The sequence below is a fragment of the Pantherophis guttatus genome, chromosome 6 (genome assembly GCF_059756535.1).
Source record: "Pantherophis guttatus breed Tessera chromosome 6, ASM5975653v1, whole genome shotgun sequence".
In the NCBI taxonomy this organism is placed as follows: Eukaryota; Metazoa; Chordata; class Lepidosauria; order Squamata; family Colubridae; genus Pantherophis; species Pantherophis guttatus.
In genome coordinates this window covers 97,427,713-97,444,012 of record NC_142068.1, presented here as the reverse complement: position 1 = coordinate 97,444,012, position 16,300 = coordinate 97,427,713, and the positions used below count along the sequence as shown (strand labels likewise).

At 48.4% G+C, this 16,300-nt stretch overlaps 1 protein-coding gene across 2 annotated transcripts; it reads right to left on the bottom strand.

The window, feature by feature from the left end:
* Positions 1–444: 444 nt before the first annotated feature.
* On the bottom strand, positions 445–10,822 carry CDK1 (cyclin dependent kinase 1). Of its 2 annotated transcripts, none has more exons than XM_034435322.3 (8): positions 10,553–10,822; positions 9,403–9,457; positions 8,531–8,687; positions 7,012–7,135; positions 5,545–5,715; positions 4,915–5,078; positions 3,291–3,432; positions 445–791 (listed from the first exon to the last, which is right to left on the bottom strand). In XM_034435322.3, the coding sequence occupies exons 2-8, from the start codon at positions 9,437–9,439 to the stop codon at positions 675–677; spliced, it is 912 nt and encodes a 303-aa protein (XP_034291213.1). In that variant the 5' UTR covers positions 9,440–9,457; positions 10,553–10,822; the 3' UTR covers positions 445–674. The 2 variants fall into 2 exon arrangements, with proteins under 2 accessions (XP_034291213.1, XP_034291212.1); XM_034435321.3 differs by lacking the exon at positions 10,553–10,822 and adding an exon at positions 9,945–10,370.
* Between the last annotated feature and the right edge of the window lie 5,478 nt (positions 10,823–16,300).

Sequence of the window (16,300 nt, the reverse complement as noted above, 5' to 3'; positions counted from 1 at the left end):
CCCAGAATCCCCCAGCCAGCAGCGCTGGCTGGGGAATTCTGGGAGTTGAAGTCCACCCATCTTCAAGCTACCAAGGTTGAGAAACACTGCTCTAGAGGTTGACCCTCACCTCACTGCCACGGAGGGCTGCCCAGGTGTTCTCCAGGAAGAGAGGAGAGGAAGGGAGACTGTCACCATCCCTAAAGCCACACACAATTGAGCAGGGAGTCATGCTCAAGCCCAGCGTGGACTTCTCTGGGACACCTACAAAAGGGGGAAGGTCCTCAAAGATGACCTCGGCAAAGCCAGATTTGCAGCTGTTGGGAGATTTTGGGTTCGTCCAACTGGGGGCCTGGAGAGAGGGGGCCTTTTCTACAAAGACCCTAAAGGCTAAAAAGCCTTTAGCCCCTTCTGGTAGTCAAGCCAAGCATCTGCAAGCATCTGGAAGAAACCAACATTCCAGCCTAGTTTTGAAGGATTTATTTATATAACGGTGGGAATAATTAACAGTGCACAAATTTATTGAGGACTGAGTCACTTAATATTTACATTTGAGGAGGATTTTACATCAGGGACTCTAAACAGGGCTATAATTTTAGAACAGATCAAGACAGACATATATAAAAAAACAAGAGCAACAATTTCTGCATACTCTCGCAGCAAACATCCGCAGCAGCTTCTCCACAAACCAACAGTTAGCATTTCTTGAGCCGGTTGGCTGGGAGTTTCGATTTGTCCAGGTCATCAAAGTAGGGGTGATTCAGGGCCACACGGCCAGAAATCCTTTTTGCGGGATCGTAGATCAACATTTTCTGCAAGTCAAAACAAAGGGAAACGTCACCCACCCACAATCCACAGGCAAGAAGGGCGGAGCGATAGGCGTCCACGTCAGAGCAGGAAACTTTGGACCCATACTCGCCAGTCCCACTTCAGAACATATCTAATCTCTGCAGCCACTTTTGGTTCTTAGGTTGCATAAAATGGCTACAAAATAGGGCAGGGCCAGGTAAAACAAAGCATAAGACGACGACAAGAAAATCTCCCCAGATTATTGTCTGCTGAGGCTTCTTCCCTCCCTGTCCATGGCGGTGTGACCCTCCCAAGCAAGGCACTGGATGAAACTAGTTTTTAAATCTACCTCTGGAGCCCAAAAGGGTTCTTGGAAGTACGATGTCAGTTGCCCTGCAGCAGGCCAGTGTGTAATTCTAAGGGCCTAAACCAGGAGTGTCAAATTGGATTTCTTTGAGGGCTGGGGGAGGAGATGGGATGCCTCCTGCAGCACCCTGCTGGCCCCACCCCACCCCTTTGCTGTTTCCAGGCCGGCCCCATGGACCAGATCTGGCCCACGGGCCTTGAGTTTGACACCGCTGGTCTAAACTGTTAACCCAAATAAAGTAGGGCAGGGAAGCCAGTGGCCCCCATGGGAAAGGTGGTGGGTAGCTGTTGTATTTGGTGGGGCTCAGGCCCTATGGCAGAATCGCAGTCTCCCTATTTGGATGCTGAGAAGAGAAAGGGGAGTGGTGACTGCTCTACACCCACCGGTCATCTCCTTCACCTAATGCAACAGGAGAAATGCAATGTCTTCCGGACATTAGAACAAATGATAGATGACAATTTTGAGCTTTGTCCTACACAGGGGTCGCCAAGCCCCGGACCGTGGACAGGTATCAATCCGTGGCCTGTTAGGCTGCACAGTTGGAGGTGTGTGGGGGGCGAGGTAAACTACACATATGTGTGATCTAGGTTGCACGCTCTGTGGAAACATTATCTTCCATGAAACTGGTTCCTGGTGCCAAAAGGGTTGGGGACTGCTGTTCTACAAAACTTTATGAGAAGTCCTTCAAAACAAGTTGGAACATGGCAAACCAGGACCACAAATATATACTAGACTACTAGTGACCTACTGAGTCATCCTGACGACCCCCTGCATCTAGAGAGCTGGGAAAAAAGCAGACCCTGCCCATGTGGGAAGAGGCTAGAGAAAAAAACTTTGAATGAAGGAAAACGCAGGATAGGATTCTCATCTGGCAGAACCCTTCCGGGCGAAATTTCCTGACAGTGAGAGCAATCAACCCATGGAACAGAAGTTGCCTTCGGAAGTTGAGGGAGCTTCATCCCTGGAAGCTTTCAAGAAGAGACTGGACTGCCATCTGTCAAAAATGGTGTAGGGTCTCCTGCTTGGGCGAGAGGGGGGTTGGACTAGATGACCTACAAGGTCCCTTCCAACTCTGTTAATCTGTTAAAATCTGTTAAACCTTCCCTCTGGCAGATTATATACATGCATCTCATTTGCATGACTCAGGAAAACCTTATTTTATCAATTAGAAAAACTGTGTGGACAATCAAGGATTCCACAGGTAGGAGCTACATTTCCCTTAATCCAGAAGGAACAAGCCAACTAAACTGTTATCCTAAAAGCAGACTTCACACTTGTATTAGGGATACATTTGGGAGTGAAACAAATAGCTACATCAAAAACTATTTGTAAATATAGGTAAAGGTAAAGGTTCCCCTCGCACATATGTGCTAGTCATTCCTGACTCTAGGGGGGGGGGGTGCTCATCTCCGTTTCAAAGCCGAAGAGCCAGTGCTGTCCAAAGACGTCTCCGTGGTCATGTGGCCGGCATGATTAAACACCAAAGGCGCACGGAACACTGTTAGCTTCCCACCAAAGGTGGTCCCTATTTTTCTACTTGCATTTTTTACCTGCTTTTGAACTGCTAGGTTGGCAGAAGCTGGGACAAGTCACGGGAGTTCACCCCATTATGTGGCACTAGGGATTCGAACCGCCTTTCGATCGACAAGCTCAGCATCTTAGCCACTGGCCACCGCATCCCTTTTACATTTATATTATATTTACCTTTTGTAAATATAACCTACTATAAATTCTGGTTTCTCGAAGCAACTATTCACCAAACCAATTTGCGGACTGCAGCCATTTTGCCAAGCCTGACCAACCTGCTTTCTGCTCAATGCCTTGGCCACCCGGTCTAGAGAGAGCTTGTTTCCCCTCCAGAAGAATCAAAAGGCCCACTCTGAGGATGGGGCCTTTCAAGGGTGTGCAGATGTTGATGAAGATTCTCAGTCATCCAGCTAGAGTTTTCTGGAAGTTGAGTTATAACCACTGGACTTCTTTTTCTTTTTAGTTTGAAACGTTTTGCTGCTTATACCGGTTAGAAGGACCCGACAGGTCAGACTCAAGAAGGTACTTGGGTAGGCAGTGAAAGGCTTCAAACCCAAAAGGAAAAGAAGTCCACTTGCCACGACTCAACTTCCAGGTCCCGCAGAAGAAGAGTGACGCTGTCACTTACAGAGAGCAGATCGAGGCCTTCATCATCCAAATTCTTCACGTGGGATGCCAGGCTGCTCGGTTTCCATTTGGGGAAGGTATTCTTGTAATCCTGCAAGGATTCTACTTCCGGCCAGACGTCATTGTTGGGGGTCCCCAATGCTCTGCCAGGAAGAGGAGAGTGGTGGGTTGAATCTGCCCTCATAGAGACCTCGGGAGGGAGGGAGGCTTTTGGAGCCCCACCCTTGGAGGATGAAGACCAGCTGGCTAAAACTCCCCTCCCACCACCCAGGCACAAACGGACACAGAAACTTTGTGGCCTTGGCAACATCAGCAAAAAAAAAAAAAGAAAGAAAGAAAAGAAAAGAAAAGGAGGGGGTTGTTCGGCTGTGCCTGTGTGGGTCTGTCTTTCCATATCATCTGGATACCCCAGAAATGGGAAGAAATGGGCAACCATCTGCAGGCTGCAAAATATAATTTTGTTTACATTGGTCCAGCACGAGTGATGTAATAATACAACAGGTGTTACAGCTGTTCTAGGACAGGTGCCTGCAACCTTGGCCAGTTTAAGCCTGGCGGACTTCAACTCCCAGAATTCCCCAACCAGCTTTGCAGACACCTGTTCTAGGATGCAACGACCTGTAGAGCCGTCTGCCATGAGAACAGCCAGGAACCCAAAATTGGAAGACAGAAAAAATTCCGTCAGAAGGTGAAGTAATAAAAAAAGATTTTAGACTGTGCGGAAATGAATAGATTAACTTTAAGAATAAGAGATAAAGATGAATCAGTGTATTTCAAGACATGGGGAAGATTTTATATACGGTTAGAAAAGAAATATGAAGATAAGAGGATAGATAAATGCTCTAGATAATAGAAAGTTAAATGAGGGAGAGGACAAAAAATAGAAACCCAGATGACATCAGAGTAAATGAAAAAGGGGGATTGGGAGGGGGGGGAAAGAAAGAAGATTATAAGAATAAATGTACAATTAGGATGATAATACTGATAGAATAAATCTGAAAAGAAACTGAAAGAAAGTATGTATGATTAGATTACAGGAGTTGCTTGGATACCAAACAAGGAGAATGTTCCATAGCAAAGAAGATAGAAAGGAGAGAGGAGTAGAGGGTAGGAAGAGGAGAGGGAGGGAGAGGAATGGAAGCAAGGGAAAAGGAGAGGAAGCAAGGGGACGAGTAGGAGAGAAGGTGAGATGGGGGAAAAGAAGAGAGGAGTGGGGGAAAGGAAGGGGAAGTAGGATGAGGTAGGAGAGGAGGAAGGAGAAAGTAGGAGAGAAGGGAGGGAAAGGAAAGGAGGAGAAGGTTTGTTGCGAAATGAGGGAAGAAGGGTAGAAGAGCAACTCCGAATGTAATTAAAATGCCTTATGTTACGCTTTCTTTAAAGAAAACATGTATATGCATGATTAATTATGTATAAGAAAATGTACATTTTATATTATGTGCATAAGAAATAAAACTGAAAAAACTTTTCAAAAAAAAAAAGAAAGAAAGAAAAAAAGAACGGCCAGGAACCATGAGCAGACCAATCCCAATTCATCAGGGAATACCAGTTGTCAATCAGGAACATGCAAAAGTGACCCCCCCAAGCCACAGATTCTTCTTGCCCCAGCTGATTGTTTGCCTTGATACCTGAAGATCCGGAAGAGCTGGTCGATTTCTGAATCCCCGTGGAACAGCGGCTTCTTGGTGGCCATTTCTGCAAAGATGGTCCCGATGCTCCATATATCTACAGGGGTAGAGTAGCGAGCAGAGCCAAGCAAGACCTCGGGGGATCTGTACCACAAGGTTACAACCTAGAAAGGAAACCAGCAATTGGAAGATTTTTACCTGCTATTTAAAACACACACACACACACACATACACTTCGGAAGTGCTAGGTAGGATTATCATCCAACTCACAAAAGGATTATTGCTAGCATCCTTCTTGCTCATAAATTTAAGAGACTGGAGCCAGCTATCACCTGAACTGTTCAGGATGAATTAAGACCCATTTTTTCCCTTCAACAAGCTCATGTTAGCACCGTTGTCTCCAAAAGAAAAAAAGGAAGCTACATTTTGAGCTGTTTCAAGTTGAACACAACTGAGATTAGCTGTTGCCAAACCTCTGCTCACACAAGGCCATCCACTCCCAGTGGCCCCATCTGCAGGTCATCCCTATCTCCTCCCCACAGGGCCCTCGCCCCCCCCACCACGGGAAGTGCTTTAACCTCTTCAGAGATCCGATCCTGCCTGAAGTCAGAGCCACAGACGCCCCCTTACCTCGTGTGTATAGACACGCACGGGGATGCCGAAAGCACGTGCCAGCCCGAAGTCGGCTAGTTTAATCACACCATTGTCATCAATTAACAAGTTCTGGGGTTTCAGGTCTCTGTGCAGGACCCTTCTTGAATGGCAGAACACGATACCTTGCAAGATTTGGTACAAGTAACTCTGAAAGAATCACAAGAGCAAAGACTTCCACTTCAGAAAGCATTCACATCTTCTCCCGGGAGAACTATCTGTAGCACCCATAGCCAATCAGCGTCATTAAATGAGGCACGGTCATGCATCAGGCAACACTAAGGCTGCATACTTGCATTCCTGATGCAGGTCTGTAAGTCCTAGGATTGTGTGAGGACTTTGTCAGCAAGGAGTCATTATGGATGACAGATACTTTGCAAAAGTATTCACGGATTCACGGCTATCTTTAGAAGAGCAGATGACGGCCGTGGCCAGGGGGTGCCTTTTATCAGGTTCGCCTGATCCGCCAGTTGCGTCCCTTTCTGGATCGGGACGCCTTGCACACAGTCACTCATGCCCTAGTCACCTCCCGTATGGACTACTGTAATGGCTCTCTACATGGGGCTCCCCTTGAAGAGCACCCGGAGGCTCCAGCTGGTCCAGAACGTAGCCGCGCGGGTGATTATGGGCGCAGCTCGTTGTGCCCATGTAACACCTCTCCTGCGCGAGCTGCACTGGCTCCCAGTGGTCTTCCGGGTGCGACTGAAGATGTTAGTTATCACCTTTAAAGCACTCCATGGCTTAGGACCTGGGTACCTACGAGACCGTCTTTTGTCACCAATAGCCTCCCACCGACCAGTTCGTTCTCACAGGGAGGGACTACTCAGGGTACCGTCAGTCAAATTATGTCGACTGGCGACTCCCAGGGGGAGGGCCTTCTCTGTGGGGGCTCCAACCCTTTGGAATGAACTGCCCCCGGAGAGACGGAATATCCCTGATCTCCGTGCTTTCCGCCGTGCCCTCAAGACCCTGATGTTCCAACAGGCGGGGCTAAACATATGAACATGTGAATGATTTTTAAAATGTTATCTAATTCTGGGTTTTATTTAATTGGCCAAACTAAGTAATAATTTTAATTAGCAATTTTATGTTGTTTGTGTGTCTATATTTACTTGGCTGTACACCGCCTTGAGTCCTACGGGAGAAAGGCGGTATAGAAATATAATTAATAAATAAATAAATAAATAAAAGCAATAAGGAAATCTAAGCTTATTTGGCACATGTTGAACTTCACAACAGCTGCCTTTAACTGATGGTGCACTTTGCCGTTCACAAGCAGGGATTCCTTGGCCAAAACCCCAAAACAGACCATGACTTTTTATAAGCACTCACATGCTTTTCATGCTGCTTCCACCAATCTCAACCTTAAGAGGCTCGTGGCAGAAATGAGCTAGAAAAGAACATTTTTCCAGACCCTCCTTTTTGTTTTGTTTTACTCTTTCTTACCTTAACGAGCATGCGATCTAAATATTGGCCCGATGGGATAGAATCCAAGTATTTCTTGAGATCCATGGAAAGAAATTCAAAGATAAGGTAAAGCCTTGAGTCTTGCATAAGCACATCCTGAAGACTAAAGAGATTTATTTGAACAAATGAAGAGAACTCAAACTCCTTCATTCTAGTTAGCACAACTGTTCCCTCTAACTACTCCGCAAGCTCTCATTTCCCCACAAAGTGCCAAATTAATGATTCTCTAATTGCACCATTAGTTAATACTCTTCTCTAGTTTGTTCAGTTGCTCCCACTGCTGGAAAGGGCCAGGGAGAAGCAATGGTGACTCCGAAGGAGATTAAAGACAAATCTGGTTTAGCATGATGTCTAAAAGCTGTTACAGCAAGAGTGTAGACATTTTCATTTATTTTTCATATCATGCAAACGTCTGTTCCACTTAATATTCTCTGCATTTTCCCTGGAAAGGCTAACATAAACATTCAAAAGCAAGAAATTTTACTAGCTTATTAGATGTATCCCCAATTAACGTTCCTCTTCACTAAACAAACATTTGTAGCAATAAGGCAGAACCACCAGGTGCAAACAGACACGGTGGGATCAATTATCATGCATCCTTATCCATAAAATCAACCCCCTGCAGCATAACCCCAAGCCCCTCCACTTGGAAAGAAGCCTTGCTTAAGTGCACGGCAGTGGAGTTCCAAAGAAGAGCTTCGCAATCTTAGCAATTCAAGTCCTGAGTTAAACCACATTGTTTCTGCCCTTGGAGATCTTGTGCACTTGAGGGCAGAAACAGGTGGATCAGCATGTATTCATGATGACTGTAGTGCTGTGGTGTCAAACTCGATTTCATTGAGGGCTGCATCAGGGTTGCGTTTGACCTTGTGGGGGGGGGGCTCGGAGGAGCGTGGCCAGCTCGATGTCACTCATCGAGGCTCTGTTTTCAGCCGTGACGGCCTCCTGCAGCCCTCTGCCAGTGAAAACGGAGCCCGGGAGACCCGCATGTGACCCTCCCAAGCTCTGTTCTTGCTGGCAGAGGCACCATGGCCCGGTCCTTTGCTGTTTCCAGGGCGGGCCCAATTAAAGCACCCTGTGGGCCGAATCCAGCCACACCTGATGTGGTGTGCCAGGGTCTTGTGATCGCCATTTGCAACCTTCCCAGCCAGCATCTGACAAGTGAAGTCAATGGGGGAAGCTGGATTCACTTACGTCCTGTGGTCATTTGCTTAACAACCATAGCAAAAAAGGTACAGTAGTAAAATTGGGTACCACTCATTTAATAAACTGCCTTTCTTAGCACCAGAAATTCTGGTCCCAATTGTGGCCATAAGTCGAAGGCTATCTGTACACCTAGGCATGTACTGATATTGCCTGCATTTCGTGAAATAGGCCTATTTGGGATGTGTGTTTGTGTAAACCCTGTGGAAAAATAATAGCGATGTCACTTCCTTCCCGGCTCTCCACATACACAAAGCATCCTCTTTGCCCAATGGAGCCACAGGGTTGCACTCACCACACAATGTTGGGATGGTGTAGCTCTTTCAGCAGGGAAACCTCCCTGATGGCCGTGCTGGGAACACCCTCTTCATCGCTTTCCAGGCGGATTTTCTTCATGGCCACCACTTGGCCCGTGGCCTTGTGCTTGCCTTTGTACACGACGCCATACGTTCCTAGCACAAAGGGAAAAGGCAACGTGTGTGTGTGTGTGTTGGCTGACTTTGTAATTCTGGATGAAGCGTCACAAGGGGTTGCCAAGGCTTGGAAGAAGGAAGCCAAGAAAGAACATCAAACAAAGCAACTTGGCTAACGAGAGGGATGAACTTGGATGCTTGGAGAACACACAAAGGCCCCTGATCCTTTTCAGAAGCTCACAGGAAGAGAAAAGGCATCTTATTTACCAAATTAAAATGTACTGCTAAGGGACAGTTTTACAGTGAGTTGGTTCGTGCAGCAAGAGCCCAAGACAAATTGACCAAGGCCAAAATATTCTCTCCAAGGAACTAAAGATATCGATCACAAAGGTCATCATTCTGTCCCCCAAAGCAGCTACCCTGTGCTTTCTCTTGCAAGATTTTTGGTGGGTACAGCACAATCGTGCGAGGTGTATTAATCTCCCACAATTTTGGTTGTTTGGTTATTAAACGTTGGGCTCCTGGGAGAATCCCGGGAGATAGTTTGACGGCTGATGAGGATCTTTACTTTCTCAAAAGCTGCAAAGCTCCACCGCATCTCCAAGGGGAAGGGATGCAACTTTTGGCTGCTACAGCCTCCTGTTCTGTCCCATGCATTTATTTCAAAGAAGTTTCTTCCCATATGCTTCTCTGTAGCATAATTCCATGAGAGACAAGGAGGAGGCATCTGAGGGGCAGATCAGGGGGCACCTACCTTCACCAATCTTTTCTATCTTGGTGTAGTCGTCCATCACTCCAAAGGATTTCAGCTGGAAGAACCAAGGAGAGTAACATTTGTAGCAAGTTTCCCCCATTTGGATACTTTCTCTTCCCCCACCCAGGGAGGCCACAGCCCCTCCTCCACCCGCTTGAATCCAACTCAGCCCATTCCAATTCAGCTGATTTTCCTTTTTTCAGTCAAGAGCTGCCCAGCAAAGCCCCCCCCCCGTCCCCCCCATTTGGCGCCCTCCAATAGACGCAGTTCTGCAGCGCCTGGGAAAGGCCTGCCCGGCCCCGAGTCCCTTCCACCGGGACGCCTCAACGAATCTCGGGGCCTTCTCGCAGCTGCGCCCCGGGCACAAACTGGCCATGCACGTGGGGCGGGAGGAAGCCACCGGGCCTCCCACCCCGGGGCCAGCGCTCAGCCGGAGGGCCCGTCGCCTCGGCCGCTGCTCCACCGCTGGCCTGGATATTGGGGGGAGGGGGCGCCTGTCTCCCGGGCCTTGCAGCAGGGCGCCCGCGGGCGCCTCCCCTTACCGCTCCTCTCGGCCGGTGCCTCCGCGGCGCAAGAGCCTTCCGGACCGAAAGCGCCGCCGCTGCCGCAGCCGCCGCTCTGCGAGCAACGCCGGCGGATTCAAATTAACCGCGTCGCTCGGCAGCCGCCCGCCCGCCAATGACGCCGCGCCGCCGCTTTCAAACGGGCCAATGGGCGCGCGGCGCCAAAGCGGGGGCCCGGAGCGGGCGAGCCCGGCCAAGGCGAGCGGGCGCTGCTCCTGCTCTCCGCCCCCGGAGGCTCCCAGAGCGGGCGCAAGCGGCGGCGCAAGTCCCCGTCCGGGAAAGCCCGGACGCCGCTGCCTGCCCCGCCGCTCCTCTCCTCCGGGCCGCCTGGAAGGAGCCCCGCGGGCGATGGGCTCAAGGTGCCCCGCTGCCTCCCCGCGCGCCCCCCGACTCCGGCCAGCCCCTGCAGCCCCCTCCCCGTCCGCCGGGAGGGCAGCCAGACCCTTTCCCCCCCCCCCTCCCGGGGTCTTGGCTGGATGGAGGGGCTGCCTCGCCCAGCTGGAGACCCTCCCAGCCTCCCTCCCTCCCTGCCTGCCTGCCTGCCTGCCTGCCTTCAGCCGCCCGGCGGGCCGAGGGGGCGAGCTCACCTGGGCGCTTCCTGAAGGGCCGAGAGAGGAGCCGCGCAGCCGCTGATCCTAAGGCGGCTCGTCTGCTGGGGCGCTCCTTCCCGCCTCTTCCGGCGGTCGCTTCTCTCCCCCCCCCGCCCGCCCCACGTGCCTCTGCCCCTTCGCTGCGCTCCAGGCAGCAAGGCTGGGGATGATGGGCCCTGGGAGCCAGCCCGAGAGCTTCAGCGGGAGTCGGCCTGGCAAGCAGAAGTTGGCAAAGTTGAACAACTTCTCCAGAAAGTTGAGAGTTGTGTTAAAGGTGCATCGTGGTGGTTGTTGTGGCCAGTCGTTCCGGTGTCTCCAGAGGCTTCGAAGAAATAGCTGAACATTGGTCCTTTCTCTAATAGGAACCTCCGCTCTGGCCTGCCGAAGGATGGCAGTCTTGGTCTCCCAGGGCTTTCGGCTGCTTTCCGGGCAGCTGTTCCTGGGAAACCTTCAAAGGTTTCGTGGGTGCACCTAGGTACACCCACATTACACCAATTTTCCATGAGCTACACTGGCTCCCTATTGGTTTCCGGTCACAATTCAAGGTGTTGGTTATTAACTTTAAAGCCCTACATGGCTCAGGGCCAGGTTATCTTCGAGACCGCCTTCTACCGCATAGCTCCCAGCGACCGGTAAGATCCCACAGAGTTGGTCTCCTCTGGGTCCCATCAGCTAAACAATGCCGGCTGGTGGGCCCGCAGGGGAGGGCCTTCTCTGGCTGCCCCAGCTCTCTGGAACCAGTTACCTCCTGAGGTCCAGACCATCCCCACCCTATTGGCCTTCCGAAAAGCGGTGAAGACCTGGCTCTTCCGGCAGGCCTGGGGCCGTTGATCTCACTCTTGCGATCTGGCCATGAATGGCGTGAATGGGTTTTAATTGTTTTTAATGGTTTAACTTTTAATGTTTCATATATGGTTTTTAAATGCATGGTAAGCCGCCTTGAATCTTCGGAGAAAGGCAGCATACAAGTTGAACAAATAAATAAATAAATAAAGGGAGAAGCGAGGCTGAACTTTTGCCAAGGAAATTCGCACTTGACTTTGATTCTACATCAGAGGTCTTCAAACTTGGCAGCTTTAAGATGTGTGGACTTCAACTCCCAGAATTCTCCAGCCAGCATAGCTTTTGGTTTGCGTAAACGGCAGCCTCTGTCTTTGTGAAATCAGATCTTAGGAACGATTTGCAGTTGCTTCCAATGGCCTCCCGTATCTGTCACACCAAACACTTTTGGAAACCAATCTGGTAATCTTCATTTAGAGAAGTGTGAACACTGCAGAGAGAAGGCCCTGCATGTACAGGAATCGGGACAAATCCTCTCTAAGAGTCCAGGCCTCTCCTCTGGTGGTTCATTGCCAACCCTGGCCCGTCTCTTAGGAGCTGGTAAGCCTGGCAGAGCCAAGGGCCACCCCCAAATCAGCCTCTTTGCACAGAGCGTTGGGCAGAAGAGAACGAGCAGCCAATTCTACTCCTGCCTTAGTGGCAATCACACCACACGAGGGCAGATTTTTCAGTACCAAAATAGCTTACAGTGAGTGAAAAGTTGTGTATTTATTTATTTATTTATTTATTTATTTATTTATTTATTCATTCATTCATTCATTCATTCATTCTTTCATTCATTCATTCATTCATTCATTTAATTATTTTTGCTTAAATGCCTTTGATCCCCAAGATGGGTAGGAACAGGCTTCTATAGAGGAAGATTGTTCTGTTTAGAGGCAAATGGCTTTGGAGACCATCAAATACATTCACAAGGAGGGCAACTAACTTTTATCTGTTTAAAAATGTACCCACTATCCTTCTCTCTTGGTTAACTGTATTATACACAGTTGAGGCAAGGTTTAAATATTGGGGAGTTGAATGGAGGTAACTCTTATTTTAATAACAATAACAACAATAATAGCAATAACGTTATTGTCATTGTACGTGTATACACAGTATACCCATACAACGAAATTCACTTAACACCCAAAGACCAGGTCCAATACACATAACAATCCCCAAACACACTCCCACCCACCACAATTCCCCACCCCTAAACCACCCAAACATCCACACAACAGACCAAGTAATACTGTCCAACAGCTCACTGATGGTGGCCCTTTAGTTCATTGTTGAGTGCAATTATAGCTCTGGGACAGGGGTGAAATCCAGCAGGTTCTGACAGGTTCTGGAGAACCGGTAGTGGAAATTATGAGCTGGCAAATACCACCTTTGGCTGGTTCCAGAGTGGGGTGGGAATGGGGATTTTGAAGTATCCTTCCCCTGCCACACCCACCAAGCCACGCCCACAGAACTGGTAGTTAAACAATTTGGATTTCACCACTGCTCTGGGATAAAAACTATTCAGAAAACGTGTGGTCCAAGTTTTAATTTTAATGCTGACGTTACAGAAGGAGTTCTAGAAACATCCTAATTACTGGATTAGTTATTTTGGAGAACAGAACAGTTGAGTTGCTTGTCCAGTAGAGGGCAGAGTATATGCAGTACATATATGATCTGCCCTCTACTGGACAACAAACTCAACTGTTCTCCAAAATAACTAATGTGATCAGCAACATTGGAGAAGTGGTTGCTTGCTTGCTTCTCAGCCGCTTCCTTTTCTCTTTTGTGTTAGTTTTTAAAAACTTTGTGCAGAGATTGTCTTGTATGCAGCGTAGACTTAAATCTGTAGTATAGATGAGTCTTCTAGGCCGAACCTTCCCAGGTCTTTCTGCTTGTGGTATATTCTTCTGGTTCCATGTGGTGGCTCTTCTTCAGAGGCCTAAACACTGTGGACCTTGTTCCCCTATCAGCCAGCAGCCCAACATAGGATGGTCCTTCTACTGATGGCCAGGAATCCTCCAGGATCGCCATCACAAGGGACTTTTGTTCTGACTGGCAGCAGCTGCAGGATTCAATGTAGTTTTGTCTCTAGTGCACATATTATATTCCCTTGCAGTAATGATGCTTCTGTAAAGGAAACAGAAAGTATATTCTGCTTTTTACACAATGTTGATGTCTAAGCAAAGCTGGCCTATTGAAGAATCTGAATCAGGTTGGCTTAAAAAAAAAAACAGAGATTATGGATCCATTGCACTTAGCTGTGGCAGAAGACATGGAGACAATTTACGAAGAGATGCTCAACTGAGGGAGAATTATTGGTTTTGTTTTCAAGACCATTGTCAGGAAAATGGGTAAGAAGCAGGGAAGTCTCTTCACTAGAAAGACAGTAGGGAGGACTTTGGTTTTTTTAAAAAAATCCTGAACGGGATAATTTTTGGCTATCTCTGAAAACACCATTCTTGTATGACTGTCCAGAGCAGGGGTCACCAACCTTCCAGATCTCAGGGACCACTAAATTCATAACTTTAAAATCCCGTGGACCACTAATATGAATTAGGGATGGGATGGGGGCCTTCAGGCATTTAGCGTGGCCGCCTGTTAGCAAAGAGAAGTGCCCGAGGTCAACCCTAGCTTTGCTGTCCATTGCAGCTAGGAATCTCAAATACGACCAAGAATGAACGTTTGTCTTGTAGCCAGCCCGGGTGCTAGATTGCCTCTCCCTGCAAACTCTGTCTCTCGAGGAGCCCGGCTGAAGTTTCGTGCACCGCTGACTGAAGCACCTGGACTCCCAAGGAGGGAGGGAGGGGCTGGAGCTACTAAACAGGCAGCCATGCTAAATGCCTGAAGGACCCCATCCCATCAGCGAGTGGGATTAATTACTTTGGCAGGCCGTATCCGGCCCTGGGGCCATAGTTTGAGGATCCCTGATTTAGTGCAATATAAAAAATGCAAAGATTTTTTTACGGACCAACAAAATTTACTCGCCGATCACCAGTGGTCCCTGGACCACCAGTTGGTGACCGCTGGTCCACAGCAGGGGTCTCCAGCCTTGGCAACTTTAAGACTTGTGGACTTCAGCTCCCAGAATTCCTCAGCCAGCAAAGGTCTAGAGCGGCTCCAGGCTTCTGGATATCATGGACTGCCTCCCCTTTATTTCCATCTGTTTTCACCTTAGTGGACAATCTGGGATGGAGAGTGGAAGAGGCTTCTTTGAAAGCCAAATTCTGGGATGTTGCCAGTGACCAGGGCCTTTCCTTGTTATTTCACTGGAGTGGAAGGCTGATTTTCAGCCACCTTCAAGGCCCCAACTGGGATCTAGTTTCTGGGAAAGTCCTCACCTCATGCACAGACCTACACCGGAGCCTAATGCTTCTTGGGATCTTGTCATGTTGGAGGGAAGGCAGGAGAGGCCCCTCTGGCAGGGAAGCCCAGGGATTCCCCCTCCCTGGGAAATGCAGCCCCTCCCTGCCTCTGCAAGTGCAGGCTTCCCCCCCCTCCAAAGGAAATACCCTGGTTGAGTTAATTGGCTTGATGAGCTACATACTGTACAAAAAAAGTTGTGTTAGATATTCCTTTTTTAGTTATGTGTTTTGATTTTTACAACTTCAGTGTAACTCTACTTTATTACTAGTAGCTGGCTCATTCTGGCAGAAAGGCAGAGCATCTTTGTAATAAATAAGCGGAATTTCACTACCGCTACAAAATTACTACAGAGCTGAGATTGATTCCGCGTAGTGTGAGCACCATGTACCACATTATCACAGAATATACCGTATTTTTCGGACTATAAGACGCACCTAGATTTAGAGGAGAAAAACAAGAAAAAAAATAGTTTTTGGCCTCCGTGCAACCCGTTTTCACCCTCTACAGCCCCCAGAAGCACTTTGCAGGCCAAAAACGGGCCCGTTTTTGGCCTACCGAACCCTCTGCGTCAGGGGTGAAATCTACTTACATTCCCTACCAGTTCGGTAGCATGATGTGTGCACTTTGACTCTCTGTGCATGCGCAAACCCTTCTGTGCATGCGCAGAGAGTAAAAAGCAGGTTACTTCCTGGTTAAAACCAGGAAGTAACGACGACTGGGTGGGTGGGCGGAGCCTCGTACTGCCACTATTACCGGTTCTCCCAACCACCTGCCTCCATCACTACCGGTTCGCCCAAACCAGAGCGAACCGGTAGCATTTCATCCCTGCTGTGTGTGTCCAATTTTTGCCAAAAACGCACTGGATATTGGCCTGTAGAGTGCTTCTGGGGGCCAGGTGAAATTGGGATGCACGGAGGGTTCAGGAGGCCAAAAACAGGCTCATTTTTGGCAAAAAGGGACATGTGGAGCACTGCAGAGTGCTTCTGGGGGCCAGGGAAGGTGAAAACGCGACGTGCAGAGGGTTCGGGAGGCCAAAAACGCCAGTATTCGGTCTATAAGACGCACCGAAATTTTCACCCATTTTTAGGGGAGGTGGGGAAAGTACGTCTTATAGTCCAAAAAAAATATGGTATTCCTCACTGAGACATTCACGGACTTTCTGTCCTTCTGTTTTACAGTTGTGAGGTTCAGTCCCCATAACTGAGTTATTGTAAACAGTTGTGGGTGTTGCGTAACTCTGTCTTTTAATGTATCATGCTACATTTGGATAGATTTGCCAAGAAATCTGGGAAGTTTTCCTGTACAGGGTAGTGAACAAAGATAAAAGGATTGGTGAGGTAACTAAATGAAACCACTTTTAAAAAATCCATTTGCGTGGCTCACAGATTGACCTAACTGGCATTGCGGCATTTGCAACATAATCCCTGAAAGGGGAAAGTGTTGGGTGGCAAATGTTGTGCAGGGTCCAATCCTGAAGGAGATGATCAATAATCAAAATCACAATAGGTTGCATTTAGTAAAAGAAGCAGTATCTTGATTATTGATTATGATTAAGAG

What these genes read in the sequence shown, in the direction of transcription:
- CDK1 (XM_034435322.3), bottom strand. Translation starts at nt 9,439, where the DNA reads ATGGACGACTACACCAAGATAGAAAAGATTGGTGAAG. An exon ending in GATAGAAAAGATTGGTGAAG is followed by an intron (nt 8,688 to 9,402) that starts GTAGGTGCCCCC and finishes CCTTTGTGCTAG; the next exon opens with GAACGTATGGCGTCGTGTAC. An exon ending in TGCGTGTCTATACACACGAG is followed by an intron (nt 5,079 to 5,544) that starts GTAAGGGGGCGT and finishes TTTCCTTTCTAG; the next exon opens with GTTGTAACCTTGTGGTACAG.